At 38.8% G+C, this 19884-nt stretch overlaps 1 protein-coding gene across 1 annotated transcript in view; it reads right to left on the bottom strand.

Moving 5' to 3' along the window:
- Positions 1 to 19666, bottom strand: part of LOC114245071 (facilitated trehalose transporter Tret1) — a 33892-nt gene extending 14226 nt beyond the window's left edge. Inside the window, exons 1-4 of the mRNA XM_028177076.2 lie at positions 19503 to 19666; positions 4723 to 4952; positions 1920 to 2243; positions 933 to 1068 (exon numbers count right to left, since the gene is read on the bottom strand). Of these exons, the coding sequence (XP_028032877.2) occupies positions 933 to 1068; positions 1920 to 2243; positions 4723 to 4952; positions 19503 to 19575 (763 nt within the window). The 5' untranslated portion in view covers positions 19576 to 19666. The remainder of the gene's footprint in view (positions 1 to 932; positions 1069 to 1919; positions 2244 to 4722; positions 4953 to 19502) is intronic.
- Positions 19667 to 19884: the final 218 nt, after the last annotated feature.

The following is a 19884-nucleotide window of genomic DNA, read 5'->3' as shown; positions in this document are numbered from 1 at the left end:
GGATGGCGCATTTACGTTATAGACGTCTATGGGCTCCAGTAACCACTTAACACCAGGTGGGCTGTGAGCTCGTCTACCCATCTAAGCAATAAAAAAGTCTGAGCACGGTACGCTGCCAACCGGTCGTTCTTTCACATCAGTATTGTACATAGAACTGTTGTCATGCTCGGTGGAAGATCTTCCCTTTGTCATTTCCCCGAAAGACTAAACTCTTTCGAAAAGTTATCCGAATAGTTAGTTATAAGTTGGTTATCTAGTATTATATTTGTCAACTTTCTGAATTTTTTTTATTGCTTAAAATGGTTGAACGAGCTCACAGTCCACCTTGGTGTTAAGTGGTTACTGGAGCCCATAGACATCTACAACGTAAATGCGCCACCCACCTTGAGATATAAGTTCAAAGATCTCAGTATAGTTACAACGGCTCTATATCTTTCAAACCGAAACGCATTACTGCTTCACGGCAGAAACAGGCAGGGTCGTGGTGGTACCTACCCGCGCGGACTCACAAGAGGTCCTACCACCAGTAATTACGTAAATTATAATTTTTCGGGTTTCATTTTTATTACACGATAAATATCAGTGGCGGAATAAAGGTCCAGGGCGCCCTAGGCAATCACTTTATCGGCGCCCCTGTACCGGCCATAAATGGCCATCACAATACTCAATACACAATACTTACAATATAATTTTAACTAGTTGTTTTTGCAATTACGATGACGTTGTATCATCAATTTAGATTATAGATCAGCATTTAGTTCTTAATCGTCGATATGTTATTTTCTTTATTTATTTAAAAATTCTGAGCTCGCGCGCCCCTTTTAACTACAAGCCCCTAGGCACGTGCCTAGTTTACCTTACGGATAATCCACCTCTGATAAATATACAAATATTTATAATTATACAAATACAACAATACTTAGGTAACTTACTTAGAGTTTTGACAGCGCTGACAAATTTTCCAGATTTGCTTTGTTCCAACTCAACTAACAGCTTCTGTAGCTCGCTGTCCACTTCGGCTTCGGAGCTATCGCGGCATCGCAGCCAGGCCAGAGCATCGCGAGCTTCCTAAAACACACATTCACCAATTTTCATTACTGTTATAATTGTTAGGTATTTTAATACGCTTTTATTAGCTTCAGACGTACGTATGTTAGTATGTAACGGAATCTATGAAGCGTATATAGAAAAAAAAATTTTTTAAAAAATACAAAAAAATATGCTTTTATAGAAGATCAAACTAAAAAATAGAAAATAAATGAGGAGGAGATGTATGGAAATGGTAGAGCAACGTAGAGGGGGAAGAGGTAGACCAAAGAAGACATCAATGGAGTGTGTGAATGACGATATGAGAGAGAGAGAGGAGTGAGTGTTGAGATGACGGCTGATAAAAGAGAATGGAAGAGAAAGATTATTTGTGCCGACCCCACCTAGTGGGATAAGGTAGAGAAAAAGAAGAAGAAGACACTAATCCAGCTTAATCATTACCAACGAAATGCGATTTCCATAAATTTTAACCTCATTAAAACATTCTCATAATGTCAACAAAGTTATGGAGAAACATAATCCAAATAAAACTTCTCCGTAAAGGTCACGACCTTGAAGCACTGAGGAACACGATGCAAGCACAAGGAAAATATATATTTTTATTACTTCGATGGGTGGACGAGCTCACGTCCCACCTGGTGTTAAGTGGTTACCGGAGCCCATAGACATCTACAACGTAAATGCCGCCAGCCACCTTGAGATATAAGTTCTACGGTCTCAGTATAGTTACAACGGCTGCCCCACCCTTCAAACCGAAACTCATTACTGCTTCACGGCAGAAATAGGCAGGGTGGTGGTACCTACCCGTGCGGACTCAGAAGACGTTCTACCACCAGTAACGATTCTCTCGTAAACGTTCTCAAGATACTCACCTCGACTTTACCACTTTTCAGCAAGTACGACGGAGTGTCGGGCATCGTCGTGAACACAAGCATGTGCAAAAGCGGCACTGCCAAACATATCCACAGGGTCGTGTAATAGCTCAGGTATTCGCCTAATATATAAACGGCTAGATTGCCTAGGTTTTGCGATAAGACCACGAGACTTCCGAGGGTGCCTCTGATGGAATCTTCACTTATTTCCTTGATGTATAGAGGCGTGACGACATACGAGCCGCTGACCCCTAAGCCGATGATCGCACGCGCCGTGATCAGAGCCCAGGTCTCCGTGGAATACAGCTTCAAAGCCCAACATGCCTAAAAACAAGATTATATCTAATTAAAGCTACTAGAGGTCCCGCAGTAGTCGAAATTCGACTATAATTAATTGGAATTGTAAGTTTGTACACTATTATGATTGTATTTTATACTTCTATAATCACAAATTTCGCCAAGGCTACACTATAAAAAAATATTAATAAAGACATACATACAATATTTAATGTTTTCTCAATTTGACCACAGACGTCAAGAACAAAAGTTTGACAATAAATAGTATGCATGCATGTGTGCGTCAAATACATGGTATGTAGTCGCCCGATTAGCCTCCTCATGTCTTTAGGCAAACTGTATGAGCGTCTGCTCTACAAACGCCTCAGAGACTTCGTCTCATCCAAGGGCATTCTCATCGATGAACAATTCGGATTCCGTACAAATCACTCATGCGTTCAACAGGTGCACCGCCTCACGGAGCACATTCTTGTGGGGCTTAATCGACCAAAACCGTTATACACGGGAGCTCTCTTCTTCGACGTCGCAAAAGCGTTCGACAAAGTCTGGCACAACGGTTTGATTTTCAAACTATTCAACATGGGCGTGCCGGATAGTCTCGTGCTCATCATACGGGACTTCTTGTCGAACCGCTCTTTTCGATATCGAGTCGAGGGAACCCGCTCCTCCCCACGACCTCTCACAGCTGGAGTCCCGCAAGGCTCTGTCCTCTCACCCCTCCTATTTAGCTTATTCGTTAACGATATTCCCCGGTCGCCGCCGACCCATTTAGCTTTATTCGCCGACGACACGACTGTTTACTATTCCAGTAGAAACAAGTCCCTAATCGCGAAGAAGCTTCAGAGCGCAGCCCTAGCCCTAGGACAGTGGTTCCGAAAATGGCGCATAGACATCAACCCAGCGAAAAGTACTGCGGTGCTATTTCAGAGGGGAAGCTCCACACGGATTTCCTCCCGTATTAGGAGGAGGAATCTCACACCCCCGATTACTCTCTTTAGTCAATCCATACCCTGGGCCAGGAAGGTCAAGTACCTGGGCGTTACCCTGGATGCATCGATGACATTCCGCCCGCATATAAAATCAGTCCGTGACCGTGCCGCGTTTATTCTCGGTAGACTCTACCCCATGATCTGTAAGCGGAGTAAAATGTCCCTTCGGAACAAGGTGACACTTTACAAAACTTGCATAAGGCCCGTCATGACTTACGCGAGTGTGGTGTTCGCTCACGCGGCCCGCACACACATAGACACCCTTCAATCTCTACAATCCCGCTTTTGCAGGTTAGCCGTCGGAGCTCCGTGGTTCGTGAGGAACGTTGACCTACACGACGACCTGGGCCTCGAATCTATCCAGAAATACATGAAGTCAGCGTCGGAACGGTACTTCGATAAGGCTATGCGTCATGATAATCGCCTTATCGTAGCCGCCGCTGACTACTCCCCGAATCCTGATCATGCAGGAGCCAGTCACCGTCGACGCCCTAGACACGTCCTTGCGGATCCCTCAGATCCAATAACGTTTGCACTAGACGCCTTCAGCTCTAGGAGCAGGCTTAGGGACCTCGGTAACCGTACTCGTCGAACTCGACAAAGAGTTCGCCGTGCAACCTAACCCATGAATCAGCTCGCTGAGTTTCTCGCCGGATCTTCTCAGCGGGTCGCGATTCCGATCCGGTAGTAGATTCATTTGCGAAGCAGCTACTCTTGAGTTGTTAGGTCTCCTTCGGAGGCGCTCGGGTAGCTGTTAGCAAATCCCACCCCTCCTGGCTGAGCCTTTGCTCGCCCACCTGTCCTGGTGAAACTGGAAAGGCCTCCGGGCCACCAGTAATCCTTCAATCATAAAAAAAAAAAAAAACATGGTATGTAGTGTGTGTAATGTTTTCTTTATTGATATACTGTATCTTTTATGCATTATTTTAAAAAAATATTAGCATTGTGCACTTCTTCTCTATATTCTCTTTAAGTGTGGAAAATTTCATACTCCTCCGTCCGCGCAATTTTCGTAAAAAGGGATACAAAGTTTTTGCTTCACGTATTAATTTAAAGCTATTTGTAGCGTGCAACATTCGGTTGCAGTCGGGCGTCATCGGAGTTTCCGAACGCGCAGGGTCCCGTGACGTCATGCAACAAGATTCGCGCGCGTCGATTTAAGTTGAATGTAAAAACGTAATTTTAGTTTTACTTTGTGTCTTCTAGTGCCTAGCGTTGTTTACTCTTTTTTTTTAGTTTATATTTTAATATTGATATATGACATATTATAGATATTGTTGAAATGGTGTGTTTATCTTTTGTATATTCGGAGTGAAAATATCCCGCGAATACGAACAACAAATAACAAACCACATTAAAAAGAATAAATAGGGACGTAACTATAGCCTTCAACTTAGAGTGTTTTATGTATGAATTATGAAACGATTATTAGCTCAAATTTATAACACAATTTTTTATTGAAATGAATTATGAAAGAAAGAAACGTAAGACCTTTATTAGAACTATATTCAACTTACAGCCATAGAAAATGAGGTCAGCATCAGAGCCTTCTTTCTCCCATAGTTGTCGACGATGTACCCGAACAGGAAAACCGCAGGTGTACCAACTAGATAAACCACGGAAGCCATCCAGGATATTACGTCAGCGTGAACGGGTTCCGAGGCAGGGGTGTCGGAGGCCATCAGCCGGGGTCCCATGGGGGACAACCATCCCACCGCTGCACCATACGAGAATACCGGAAGAACCACTGAGGACAAAACATTAAAATCAACATTCTTATTTAGAATCTTTTGACACCAAAAGGTCGGAAATCCATGAATTTCGGTATTCCAGTTTCAATTTGAAAATGTTCAATACATATTATATTTAAATTATATTTTAACTCTTATGAAATATATTTTTTTTCTATCCAAAAACATTTACATATATAGTTGAAACGGCGGAGTAAAAAGCTGAAAAACGAATTACGAATTCAGTAAATTGTAATTTTTTGAATTGGATCATGTGAAATGCGTATTGTTATCAGACTATTGACGATATTAAAATAAACGATATTAAGATTATCTACCCGTTTTTTTCACATTATAGCCAAAAACCTCCCAATGTACAAGACTTACTGTTTTTGAGCAAAATAGTTCTAGATTAAACTTTTACGAAAACAAACAGTCAAAATCAAGCCAATCAATATCGCAATTCATAGCGCTATTCTATTTATGGTAGGATATAAATAAAAAAAGGAAATTGACGCATCTCAATTGACTGCAAGTATAAATTAATTTCAATCTGATCTTGTCAAGAAGCAGATAACAATGAGACAATTTATCCAACAAGCTTTATCGGCAATCACCTTTTATTCAAGGGTTAATGATGATAGATTGAGCAAAAAATATGTTTTCTATAGTGACTAATTTCGTACTAGTTATTCAGGATGCATTGCAATATGGCCACAGTACAACAATGAGACAGCTACCACTGTTGAATTCTCATTATGATGTCATTTGGGGCCAAAATGTACGAGATCCTAATCAGACTATAGATCAACTCACGATTGGTCTGGTCCACAAGTTTAAAGTCGCTCAGTGCACTATGGAGAGAGCTATGCTTGGGGTTTCTCTGAAGGATCGAATCCGGAACGAGGTGATTGTTAAGTGAAGTTATTGACATAGCACAGAGGGTGATTAAGCTGAAGTGGCAATGGTCTGGCAATATTAGCCGGAGAGCCGATAGGTGTTGGGGGTTAACGTGTTCCTGAGTGGAGTCCGCGAATTGGCAAACATAGTGGAGGATGCCCTCAGATTCGGTGGAGTGATGATCTATGCAGGGTGGCTGGCAAGAGTTATATGAGAGAAGCCGAGGACCGTGTTTAGTAGCGTGCATTTGAAGAGGTCTATGTCCAGAAAGGGACTGCTATAGGCCGATGACTCCAAATGTACAATGATTAGTCAAATGTAACCGCGTGTAGTGTCAGATGTGACTAACGCTAACATCGTTATTGGTGGTAATCTTCAAAACTCACTCAAAATACAAAACAATCACAAAAGTTATGGCCATGTGATTGTTTTAGCTTTTTTTTTAGACTTCTGAACGAACTCACGGTCCACCTGATGTTAAGTTGTTACCGGAGCCCATGGAGATCAAGTTCTATAGTACAACAGTTGGCCTGTCCTTCAATTTGGCCTCAACCCATGGCTTCAACTCACGTCGCGACAAAAATAGACGGAGTGGCGATACCTACCCGTGCGTGCTCAAAATACACCCTAACACCAATAATTCTGAGAATTAAAATTTCTGCGGGTTTCATTTTTTTACAAGACTTTCGTGAAAGTGTATTAGATACATATTCCATTAGAAAAGTTAGTACTTTTCTGCAGGATTCATGCATCATCAGTACAGTTGCTTGGCTCTATACAAGCACACCGACCCCCGATCACCCTCTTCGGCCAACCCATACTCTGGGCCAGGAAGGTCAAGTACCTGGGAGTCACCCTTGATGCATCCATGACATTCCGCCCGCATATAAAAACGGTCCGCGACCGTGCCGCGTTTATTCTCGGTAGACTCTACCCCATGATCTGTAAGCGGAGTAAAATGTCCCTTCGGAACAAGGTAACACTTTATAAAACTTGCATAAGGCCCGTCATGACTTACGCGAGTGTGGTGTTCGCTCAAGCGGCCCGCACACACATAGACACCCTCCAATCTCTACAATCCCGCTTTTGCAGGTTAGCCGTCGAAGCTCCGTGGTTCGTGAGGAACGTTGACCTACACGACGACCTGGGCCTCGAATCTATCCAGAAATACATTAAGTCAGCGTCGGAACGGTACTTCGATAAGGCTATGCATCATGATAATCGCCTTATCGTTGCCGCCGCTGACTACTCCCCGAATCCTGATCACGCAGGAGCCAGTCACCGTCGACGCCCTAGACATGTCCTTATGGATCCATCAGATCCAATAACCTTTGCATTATACGCCTTCAGCTCTAATACTAGGAGCAGGCTTAGGGACCCCGGTAACCGTACTCGTCGAACTCGACAGAGAGTTCGACGTGCAACCTAACCCATAAATCAGCTCGCTGAGTTTCACGTCGGATCTTCTCAGCGGGTCGCGATTCCGATCCGGTAGTAGATTCATTCGCGAAGCAGCTGCTCTTGAGCTGTTAGGTCTCCTTTGGAGGCGCTCGGGCAGCTGTTAGCAAATCCCACCCCTTCTGGCTGAGCCCTTGCTCGCCCACCTGTCCTGGTGAAACTGGAAAGGCCTCCGGGCCACCAGTAATCCTTCAATCATAAAAAAAAAACAAACACACCGAGCGTCTTATCCTCGACAACTTCAATTACGATACAATAAAGATAGTATTTTAGAATTACAATCAAGAAAGATAACTACTTCTTTTAGTCCATTAAAATTTCATAACATTAACGGCAGTAACAATAACACAAATCTAAGAATGAACCTTAATTTATTTGTTTACGAAAAGGCCTCCGCACAACAAGGCTCTGAATTGGCATTCCTGCACTTTCAATTGAGAAGGGTCGCCGTCTACACGGATTCAAGACTCAGCCGCCTGATTGAAATATTGGTTTGCAAGCAGATGTTTCTAGATAACTGTGAATTAATAACGTTAGCTAGTACATTGTTTTGAACACGTTTGATTACTGATTTGTTTTGATGTGGAATGAGATTTTATTACGCTATGGAAAAAATATGAAGTCATTTACTTTTCTTTTTTTTTACAAGACTTCTCAGATACTGTCTTTTATTAAAATAAATTGGTCGCGTCTGGCCTTACTACGTACTTACTAACGTTATAAATGAAGTAATAATATAAGATAAATGGAATGATGATTAATTTTATATAATACATGGAATAATAAATGGCATTCACACATTTTAAGAATATTAAAATGCGCGCCGCTCCTGCTAAAGTAATCCTGGATTATTTACGAGGAGTCGGTCCTCGTGAATAATGCAGGATTGCCACAATGTTGCGGCTTTTTAACCACAGAGAAGGTCCGACGAGAAAATCAGTGGGTCGCTTTATAGAGAGAGAGAGAGAGAGAGAGAGAGAGAGAGAGAGAGAGATTTTTTTTTATTGCCCTTGTAGGCAGACGAGCATACGGCCCACCTGATGGTGAATGGTTATCGTCGCCCATGAACTTCAGCAATCCCAGGGGCAGAGCCAAGCCGCTGCCTACCGCTTAAGAATACACTTTATTGCACACCAAAACACAATTTACATTCAAAAAACAGTCAAAAAGGAGACATATTTGTACAATAGGCGGCCTTATCGCTAAAATCTCTTCCAGACAACCGTTTAATTTACAGAAATTTTGGAAAATATAAAAATATTGCAGGATATTGAGGTGTACTATATACAATACATTACTATAGAAAACATATACATACAATAAACAGATATATACCGTTTACATATAATATGAAATATATAGCTTCCACTATGAAATATAAAATATATGCTTTCTAGTGCTTTGTTAGAAATTTACTTTGAAATGCTGCTAACCAAGTCGAGCTTAGTGTCCTAGCTATTTAGCTATTTAGATTAAAAATAAAATATTAAGCACATAATATATCTAATATTGACATCATATTACAGCTAAAACGTGTGCTAAATATTTTATTTTTTAATGATAATAAAGTTTAACCCATATCCCAGAAACCTCGAGGTTGATAGCGTTGTGGTTCTTTTTTCTTAAGAGTTCTAAAAGGATTTACCTTCCCAGTCTGTATTTCCCATGAGCCACAGCGTAGCTCAACTAGTATCAACTAAATTTTACTCTGCTCAACACAACAAAATAATCTGAACAACTCTCCTATACTTCCAACTCCTAATAGAGGGGTCTATAATGATAAGCGCATTTTAAATATAACATTTAAAGTATAAGAATCAAAATGATAAAAACATCAATTTCTATTGACTGTAATTTTTTATAACAAATTACAATTCAATTTTTCTTTTCTTTCAGTTTGCAATTAAGCTGCATTTACGGAATCTACAAATGGCGACCGACGGTTTCAAGCCTACAATTAGGTATTTTTCTTTGTTTTATAAAAGTCTTTATGACGTGTCTCCAGTCACATTTTCGTTAATGAACCCATTGTTACATTAATATATTATATTGTATTTTATTTGCAGTTCAATAATCTCGCGTTTTGTTCGAAATAAAACAATCTATATAGCGAAAAAGCAAATTGTCATAGCTGTGTGTTAATAATGAAGTTTAATAAAAACATTACTAAAACTTAATAGGTAACATATACTACATATATTAAAAACACGTGTGACACTCTGGGACTGCCGCGGTAAAGCTATTACATAGCATTTTTATCAAGTTATGTAATTATAATTAGACAATAATAATTTAATATTAAAACAGTAATAAAATAGGAACACGCTATATTTATAAACATTAACAAAAGCAAAACATTAGGTGTCCCCTTCACACTCATAAGCTAGACCGCGCGAGAGAGAGATGGGCAGACTTTTCATGATGCGCATGCAGTGCGACATCACGCCGCGCGCTTATTCACAAACACTACACAAGCGCAACGTGTGAATATGTTGAACGCGAGTTACATGGTAGGCGGAGTAGGGGTGTTAGGTTTTATTTTCGTTACAAAATTTCTTGATTTGGTCGCCGCGCTCAAAGACCGCGATAAAAGCTAGGCGTTAGGCGTGGTCGTCGTGGCCTAACGGATAAGACGTCCGGTGCATTCGTGTTGAAGCGATGCACCGGTGTTCGAATCCCGCAGGCGGGTACCAATTTTTCTAATGAAATACGTACTCAACAAATGTTCACGATTGACTTCCACGGTGAAGGAATAGCATCGTGTAATAAAAATGAAACCCGCAAAATTATAATTTGCGTAATTACTGGTGGTAGGACCTCTTGTGAGTCCGCACGGGTAGGTACCACCGCTCCGCCTATTTCTGCCGTGAAGCAGTAATGCGTTTCGGTTTGAAGGGTGGGGTAGCCGTTGTGACTATACTGAGACCTTAGAACTATATCTCAAGGTGTGTGGCGCATTTACGTTCTATATGTCTATGGGCTCCAGTAACCACTTAACATCAGGTGGGCTGTGAGCTCCTCCACACATCTAAGCAATAAAAAATAAAAAAAAAGATACCCTATATATATAGATTTGAATACGCGGCCACGTGTACACCATCGCACCACTAACTAGTGGAGCAGACTTCATCCATACTACCTGGAAACACCGCGCTTATCGTGAGCTCATTTCCAATATTGCCGCGTATTATTCGACTCAGAGAGACCCGCGAAGTGGTCGTGGCCTAAAGGATAAGACGTCCGGTGCATTCGTACCTAGGGATGCACCGGTGTTCGAATCCCACAGGCGGGTACCAATTTTTTAATGAAATACTTACTTAACAAATATTCACAGTTGACTTCCACTTTGAAGGAATAACATCATGTAATAAAAATCAAACCCGTAAAATTATAATTTGCGTAATTAATTACAGGTGGTAGGACCTCTTGTGAGTCCGCAAGGTTAGATATCACTGTTCTGCCTATTTCTGCCGTGAAGGAGTAATGCATTTCCGTTTGAAGGGTGGGGCAGCCGTTGTAATTATACTGAGACCTTAGAGCTCATATACCAAGGTGGGTGGCGGCATTTACGTTGTAGATGTCTATGTGATCCAGTAACCACTTAACATCAGGTGAGCTGTAATCTCGTCCACCCACCATAGCAAAAAAAAAATGAACCACGGTGTTCGGAGAACTATGACATATCCTTCACACAAATGAGGTTTGAAGAGAGTTCTGAGCGGTACAGAGCGACACATCTGTGTAGTCCTGGTATTTCTCGGCTCTCCATGAACAAGAAAACAAATCCATTTCTAGTAAAACACTGTGTAAACGTTGTCAATAAACAAGACAATCAGTTCACACTTCCAAGTCCCAGAAACCTCATTCCTCCCTATTATTTCACTGTTCATATTTACTCAGTGTCATAATACAAACGTCCTCGACCTTTCTATGTCTATGTGTTGCCAAAATCCGTACCACGTAACTGGGAATTTCCACTGTTCCAATGTTAATGTGTATTCTATTTGAAGTTTGTTTGCGGTCTCCCAGACATGAATTAGAGAAGCTCTTAATTTCGGGTCGCATAGAGGGCAAGCGTGCTGTGGGCAGAACACCAACCAGATGGTCAGTTCTGGTAAAGGAAGCGATTGGTGGTAGTCTATACCAAGCGGTCCATGCCACCCATGATCGAACACTGTGGAGGAAAGTCACATGTGGTCGCGATCCTCAGCAGTGAGGGAACGATGAAGAAGAATTAAGTTTTATTTAATTTCGAGTTACAATGCTTTTAAATATATTTATTATAAAATACAAGCGGCCCGCTCCGGCTCTGCTCGGGTCTTTAACAAGAATTTCAACAATATTTGACGTTGTTTTATTTTTTTAAATAAAAAAAAACACTTATTGCGGCATAACTATAATAGTTAGACATATGCTGTCGCGACACTTTTTGTAAATAATAATGTGTTCTACAAAATCGTATTACATTATTTTATTTTATCATCAATAGTTTTCGATTGACTTTCACGGTGAAGGCATAACATCGTGTAATAAAAGTTAAACCCACAAATTTATTAATTTTCATAATGACTGGTGGTAGGACGTCTTGTAATTCCGCACGGGTACACGTAGGGGCACCAATACCCTACCTACGTCTGCCGTTAATTAATTATTACTACTACACTGACACGCACTTGCATTTCTTGATTTAATTAAGGAATGTTTTATGGTTTACTCAGGAACTTGAATGCGAGCTCCCACATCGTGAATCGTCCAATTTAGTTTTGCAAAAGCAGAGACCAGACAATTAATTATCATTGTTATTGTATCAACGTGTCGTGGTGTAAAAGGGCCATACTTAAAATCGAAGCGGTAGGTAATAAATAACTATATTAACAGCTTAGAGGAAAAAAAAGGTAATTTACTTACGCAAGCCCGTTGTAACTATACTGAGACCTTAGAACTTATATCTCAAGGTGGGTGACGCATTTATGTCGTATATGTCTATGGGCTCCAGTAACCACTTAACACCAGGTGGGTTGTGAACTCATCCACCCATCTAAGCAATAAAAAAATAATTAAAATACAATTCCTTGATCATAGTTCCTTCAGTATTATGGTAATACGGATCACCATTTCGATATCTCTTCGGTTTTTGATTATTGTTTTAATAACACTGTATACGAAAGTATTTTGTATTACTTTACATGAGCATATGCCGTTCAGGATATAAAGGTACCTACTCTCATTAGATGTCTCAATCCTATTTAACTCCGTGGAGAGTACTCAACGGTAGGCAGCGGCTTGGCTCTGCCCCTGGCATTGCTGAAGTCCATGGGCGACGGTAACCACTCACCATCAGGTGGGCCGTACGCTCGTCTGCCTACAAGAGCAATAAAAAAAAAAAAAACTCCCTTTGAACCGGGAGAGCGTCGGTCCTCATCTACCAGCAAAAACAAAATAACTATAAAACAGTTTTCTAAAAATAGAAATGAGTTTACAACTGTATTAATATTTTAATTAGTCTACACTAATGAACGTTGTTACTATCGTAAAGAAAACAATTAGATAAATAATTTTAAAACGTTCTGGTTTATTGGCTACACTAAATTACAGTCGATCTTAAGAGGTTACCAGCGCCAACAGATGCCGTAGTACCGATGCCGCCGATCTTTAGACAAAAGATAAAAAAGATTCGACAGAAAAAGAAATTTTAATGGCATCGCTCAGCATAGGGTCAATGCTCTTCGAAGGCAACGTAAGGAGAGTAAATTAAGGTATATGAACACAAAGTGTGTATTGATTGATAATTCCACATTGCCAACAAAATTCTTGTTGACGTCAATATATAGGTTCTTGTCAGTTCGAATTTTTTGTGTAATCGATCTCATTTCGGTCTATTGACGTAATTTCTCGTAACTTTGAGGTGAACAATTAGTTAATTGAAGGCCATCACTTAGCTCAGTAGATATGGGTGCACCTTACTCTTACTGGTAATACTGGAGTGGGTGGAATCGAGACATAACAACACACAAAATATCATAGACCTTTGTCCACAATTAATTAATATCTGTCGCTGGGGACTCATAAAATAGGCTAGGCTAAATAATCTTATTGAAAACATTTGATTGGACTACTCAGAAGATAGAATACAGCCTGATTAACTATTATTGTATTTTCATAATGCTTCCGCAGTATTAATATTTTCGTCTTTATTTCCTGCATACTACGATCGCCACACGGATTTTTTAATAATATAACGAGCTATTAGACCACAAGGGTGGTGTCACGTGTGCCTTTTTCAATGCGTAGTTTCCTAGGAAAAATTGGACGAGGAGGACCTCTATCTTCCTCTTCTTTTCTGGAAACGCCGGAGTCCGGCAGAAGCCCGGTCTGCTAAACCCTCGACCGGGAATCCCCAGAGTTAAAAAAAGGGGGTAGTCTATGACATCTTGTCTATTTATTTATGCCGCGAAGCAATCATCGGTTTCGGTTTGAAGATAAGGAGCATTTTCATATTAATTCGTCATAATGGCGACCGAATATCAAACATGAAATTATACACTACAAAAAAATGGTCAACGCTATCGTTCAAACATTTGCTATAAATTTTTAAGAGCATAGGAACGCTATCATTACTTACGTGTAATGGATTGAGATGAAAACCAAACAATCTCCTAGTGTTTGCACCAAAAACATTGTGTCTTCAAAGAATACCGCGAAACACGAATTCCTTTCAATGAACATCATGGGCGCAAAAACCATAGAGTAAATATTTTAATGAAAATGACAAGATGCTTTGAATTATATATATTGGTTTCAGTTCTATATTGCACTGAGTAGGTAATAACTATATTTAGTTCTTCAATCTTGAATTGAAATGATTATAATTAGGTGTTAATTTGAATTTTATAAATCGTTGTGCGTATCAGACAGAAATAATACGTGCGCGACAGAAGTATATTGAATTGTGCTTACTGTGAGCTCAGAATCTGCTCTGTAGTAACGGACAATTTCAAAATGCCAAAAACGAATTTTTAGTGGCAAAAATATCTCTATGGGTTTTTCGATTATTTTCTATCGCGGTAAACTTAAATTGAGTTTAAGCAATCGAACTTAAGCCACCACGTCAGTCTCGTCAAATCAGTCGGGGAACGAGTTATTCGTAACTTGATTGTATTTTGCACTAATTGTGATTTTTCGATTGTTGCAATATTTCGAACACGCTGATCGTTACGGACTTTTTGGCGAGAACACGAGGAGTGAAGTTGTGTGATTTGTTTTATTTTATCTATTTAGTGTAGTCTTCAAGTTTAAATATATAATAACGGTGGCTTATTAACTATTTAATATCTATGAAAGTGTACAAATGTGGGAAAATGAAACAAAGCCGCTGGACGTAACTTTTCGGGATCCTCCAAAAAGTCTACTGAAAAAATCTCAGTAAATGACCACCATTTTACTGAGATTATAATATATGTCATCCCATATCATCTCATCTCATTTCATTTCATTTCATCCCAGTTGATTAATGTCTCAAATTAATCATCTTCATTTAATTTCATTTCACTCCATACATTATTCATAAAAATAAGAATAATATGAATTAAAATAAGATATGACTTAAAGGTCTTAGTTACCAGGTCATAAAACCCCTTGAAAAAAAAGCTGATCGTTACGCCTTGACCAAAGGTAAAGTGTATGCTTAGTGTATACGTGTGTGTGTGTGCATGTGTGCAAACAGTGTTGCTACCATTTGTTAGTGTTGTGCTCAAATAACTAACAAATTCTAAGTGAAGTCTCCAGCAAAAGCTCAGCAGCAGACATCGTTTCAATTGAAGTAATTGGCGCATTGACACATCACAATCACTCAAAGTGGTCATAATTTTATAATTGCTTATGAATTACGCAACATACATATTTGAAAATAGCTTTATTATTTAAAAATGATAATTCATTTTTTGGTACCATTTGCATTCTATGCCATGCAATAGATTGTATTTCACGCAAATATAAAAAATTATCACTTAAACGTTTCGATGGGAACTTAGGCGATTTTATGGTTTTTTTGAAAGCTTATTTTTCCCCCTTTTCTATTCGTTAATAGTCTCGAAGGGCTATTCCGGCTTCGTTGGACATCAGCGGGGGGATCAGCGTGAACGCGTTAGTATCTGCCTTAGCAAGAGAAGCGCTTCTGCGAATCTACCACCGGATACGTATCGCGACCCACTTAGAAGATCCGGCAAGAAACTTAATGGGCTGTGGCTATGGGAGGAACAATATTCAGTGCTACATGCTTAAATTGTGAAATTTCATACGTAAATACATACATACGTAATTACATATAGATTGTACTTATATTTGGGTTAATTATATTGAATGGCCTAAACTAGTTCGCAGAAACATCTGATATTTGTTCAGATGTTCCTAGTAGCCTTTTTGTGATCGTTTCTCTCTATTTTTTTCTATTTCCTACTAGATTACGAAGGAGATCTATAATAGTCGATTCTTATAGTAACAGAATATTTGCAATAGTAGGAGAGTGGTCACGGTGTAGCTCTTAAATATTTCCGGAAATCGTAAATCACCAATTAATACGAAGCATGAAGGTTCCAATTGTATCTTGTTTACTACCCTTTATACGATGCAGTCTACCTGATTAAGGTTGGTCTCCGTCACTAATGGCCGTTTCAGAAGCATTTTCACAACAATTTTGAGAAATAAAGAGTCGCAAGGCACAGAAATTGTGCTATTAAGGTAAATTCAGTTAGGGTAAGTGGAATGGTTTCAGGTCCCACCTCAGTGTGCTTAGTGCGAGTTTTTTAACACTCTCGATAGCGTAAAAGTTAGCTCATATTTGTATGGAATGGGATCGTTTGCCTACGTTTGCCGCTAGGGGCTCTGATCCAACTGCATACAAAATTGAGCTAACTTTTACGCTATCGGAACGTCAAAAAACTCGCACTAAGCACACTGATGGTTGGACGGCGTCGTATGAGACAAAAAACTCAGGATGAACAGTTATTATTATTATTATTTATTATTTATTTCTTAAGTTGCACCAACAAAGTGGTCATCAATACAAAACATTGAGAAATTGACAAAAGTTCATGGCAGATGTCACCTCAATTATAGGTGCAATCGACAATGCATTAAGAACAAAAATAAAATAATTATATAACTAAGATTTGATTACATTTGATTGATTGCTTAAGATTATTTTATATTTAATTGGGAAATGATCCGCGACAGATTTTTACTGTAAGTTGTGAGACAATTGAGTTCGTGAAGAAAACCCAACGAGTAAATCGGGCCGGAAAAATTACTGGACCAGGCTAAGTGGCTACGGCTGTGATGCCTCAGATGATGGTGATGATGAATGGTAACTTCATAGTAATAAAGGTGAAATCTGTATCGGTGTGTGGAAGATTCATCAATTTTTTCGCTAAAACCCTTGCGAAGGTCCGCCAAATTCAGATATACATCGCGAATTCTAAATAAAATTAAGCTTAATGTCGAGAGGTTTAGTGGGTAATTTGAATGTAGGGTTATAGATTAGGTAATTAAATTTCTTAACTCTCCGGTGGATGACCTCTAAAGTCTAATTGCTATTGATATTAATCTAATGTAAATTGAATAAAAAAAAATACCAAATTTTTCTCCCGTGCCGTTAAGAATAAATATTGCGATAGTAAATAAGCCGAGAATAAACTGTACAAATAGTTTTAACAAACTAATATCCATATTCCGTAAAGCTTTTACCAGCAATGCATTTAAATATGCATCGCCTTTCTATGAACTTTGTTGTATATTAACTGTTCTTAGGCCGCTAATTTATTGCAGCAAATGACAGATAATTCAGAACATACGTGCGTGCGGACTACAGTGCAGACGATACCGGTTATAACTAACAGACTAACTGCGTTTTACACTTAGCAACAAACAGTAATTTATCTTGACAAAGTTGCTTTGACACACTCAATACATTGTAGTATGCTTTTACTGGCCAAAGGATCGACAGTAGCGTCAAACGAAATACTAAAGAGACCAAACAAAAAAAAAGGTTTTAAATGAATTTGAACGGTATTACGAACGTAAAATATAATGTTTTTTTTAATCGAATTGCTTTTTGTGTGATGCATCTTAGATAAATTAAATTAGGTAGGTATTTAAAGTCCATTGCGAACTTTTAATTGCATTTAATTAGATATACAGAAACATATTATAGAAGAAAATAGTGTAAAGTGCTAATGAGTCGCCATTATGCATTTATGTGTTACATTGTGCTTAATGTTATGATTATTATTAGTGTTACATTATGAACCTTTTCTTTGTTTTTTTTTTTCGTTAGTTCACGGCCTCTGCTGTGAAATAGTTACAGAAGACCACAGACACGCAGGCGGGTACCAATTTTTCTAATGAAGTACGTACTTACCAAATGTTCACGATTGACTTCCACGGTAAAGGAATAACATAGTGTAAAAAAATCAAACCCGCAAAATTATAATTTGCGTAATTACTGGTGGCAGGACCTTTCGTAATTCTGTACGGGCAGGTACCACCACCCCTCCTATTTCTGCCGTGAAGAAGTAATGCTTTTCGGTTTGAAGGGTGGGGCAGCCTTTGTAACTATACTGAGACCTCAGAATATATATCTCAAGGTGGGTGGCGCATTTACGGTGTAGATGTCTATGGGCTCCAGTAACCACTTAACACCAGATGAGCCGTGAGCTCGTCCACACATCTAAGCAATAAAAAAGAAGATGTAGGTACCTCTCTAACCAAATTCATTAGTATCGTATGGTTGAAACACCATTGATACGGTAACGGTCCGTTTTAATATCTATACTAATATTATAAATAGGAAAGATTTGTTTGTTTGTATTGAATAGGCTCCGAAACTACTGAACCGATTTGAAAAATTATTTCACTGTTTGGAAGCTACACTATTCCTGAGTGACGTATACTATATTTTTTTTGAAAAAATGAGGGATCCTTTCTAATACTCCAATAATATAACCCAAGGTGTAAAAAAATTACCTAAAATATTCTTTACATCACGTGCCCTGCGAAAACTATTGATGATAGAATAAAATAATGTACTACGACTTTGTAGAACACATTATTATTTACAAAAAGTGTCGCGACAGCGTATGTCTAACTATTATAGTTATGCCGCAATAAGTGTTCTTTTATTTCAAAAAATAAAACAACGTCAAACATCGTTGAAATTTTAGTTAAATACCCGAGCGGAGCCGGAGAGGGCCGCTAGTATATTATACTTTCCTAGAAGTGTCTAATTATATGAGTCGTATTTTATGTAATTTTTATAATCAATTTTATAATCAAACATATCATTTTCTGGGACACGATACTATAATACGTCACAATCCATAATAGAACACAAAACGCAAATATACGTATATAATAATTAGTAACTTTTGCATCTGCAGCGAATACGGACGAAAGAATAACCTAACAATCAGTACATTTGGGCCCACAAACTCTGTGATAACTTTGCAAAAAAAAACATTTTGCTATAATGTTGTGTGAAAGAAGAATAAACTAAGAAAGGCAATTCGCATTTGAACTCTTACGATAGTCTAATTATGATATTCGGTGATGAAAGAAATGCGTTATGAAATCAGAGACAACTTAATCGAAAAACAATTAGATTAAGTTAGATTTTAATGTCAACTTTATTTTATTTCTTTTTTTCTACCTAAGCTGATGGTCTAGACTCTGGAGAGACCATATCAGCGTCACCGAGCTAGTAGATGAGCTCACTGGGCTCAGACCTAGCAAGAGCCGTGCTTCGCAGAATCTACCACCGGATCGGAAACACGACCCAGAGAAGATCCGGCGAGAAACTCACTGGGCTCAATGTTAACATAAACTGCACTAAAATACAATTTACACTAACTAAAAAAAAACGGTCGATTTTGACGCAAAGGGTTAAATGGTCATAAATATTTAATTTAAAAATACACATTATAAGACTGCGGTGTACCTATTATGATTTCTTACAATTCAGAGTCGTTTGCGTTATTAATATTAATTGTTGATATGTTCCTAAAAATACCCTAGAAAAAACATTCAGACTACCTTTTAAAATGACATTTTTAGATTTCTCAAAATTCATTTAAATAATAATTCTAAAACGAACTTATAATATAATTGTCGAAACAATATCGAACGACAAAAATAAAATATACAAAAAAAATACTCACTTAAAATCGAAATCAGAACTTGATTGATCTTGCTGCCTTGAGCGCAATATTTTTTCGCGGTATATTTCAACATGGCTGTTTTTTTATTTTTTTATTTTTTCGGTAAAAGGCTTAGGAGGAGACGCGCGCGCTCGCCTGTCGCGCTTTGGTCAAATGGACGTCTGTAGCGCGTTTTCCGTTCCGAGTATGACATACGAAAACAATATCGTTAATTGACAGCTGTGTAACTGAAATTGGACCTTTCTTTTTAATGCCGAGCTAGATGTGCCGCGCGATGTTACTCGCGTTATAAATTTAAAAAATAAAAACATTGTAACATTAAGAAGCTTCAAGGAAACTGTATTCGAAACAACGTTAAAGTACCATGAAATTGTCATTGCTG

The sequence above is a fragment of the Bombyx mandarina genome, chromosome 20 (assembly GCF_030267445.1).
Source record: "Bombyx mandarina strain Sakado chromosome 20, ASM3026744v2".
NCBI classification, from domain to species: domain Eukaryota; kingdom Metazoa; phylum Arthropoda; class Insecta; order Lepidoptera; family Bombycidae; genus Bombyx; species Bombyx mandarina.
Note: the sequence above shows the minus strand (reverse complement) of the source record. Positions and strands in the feature narration are given on the sequence as shown.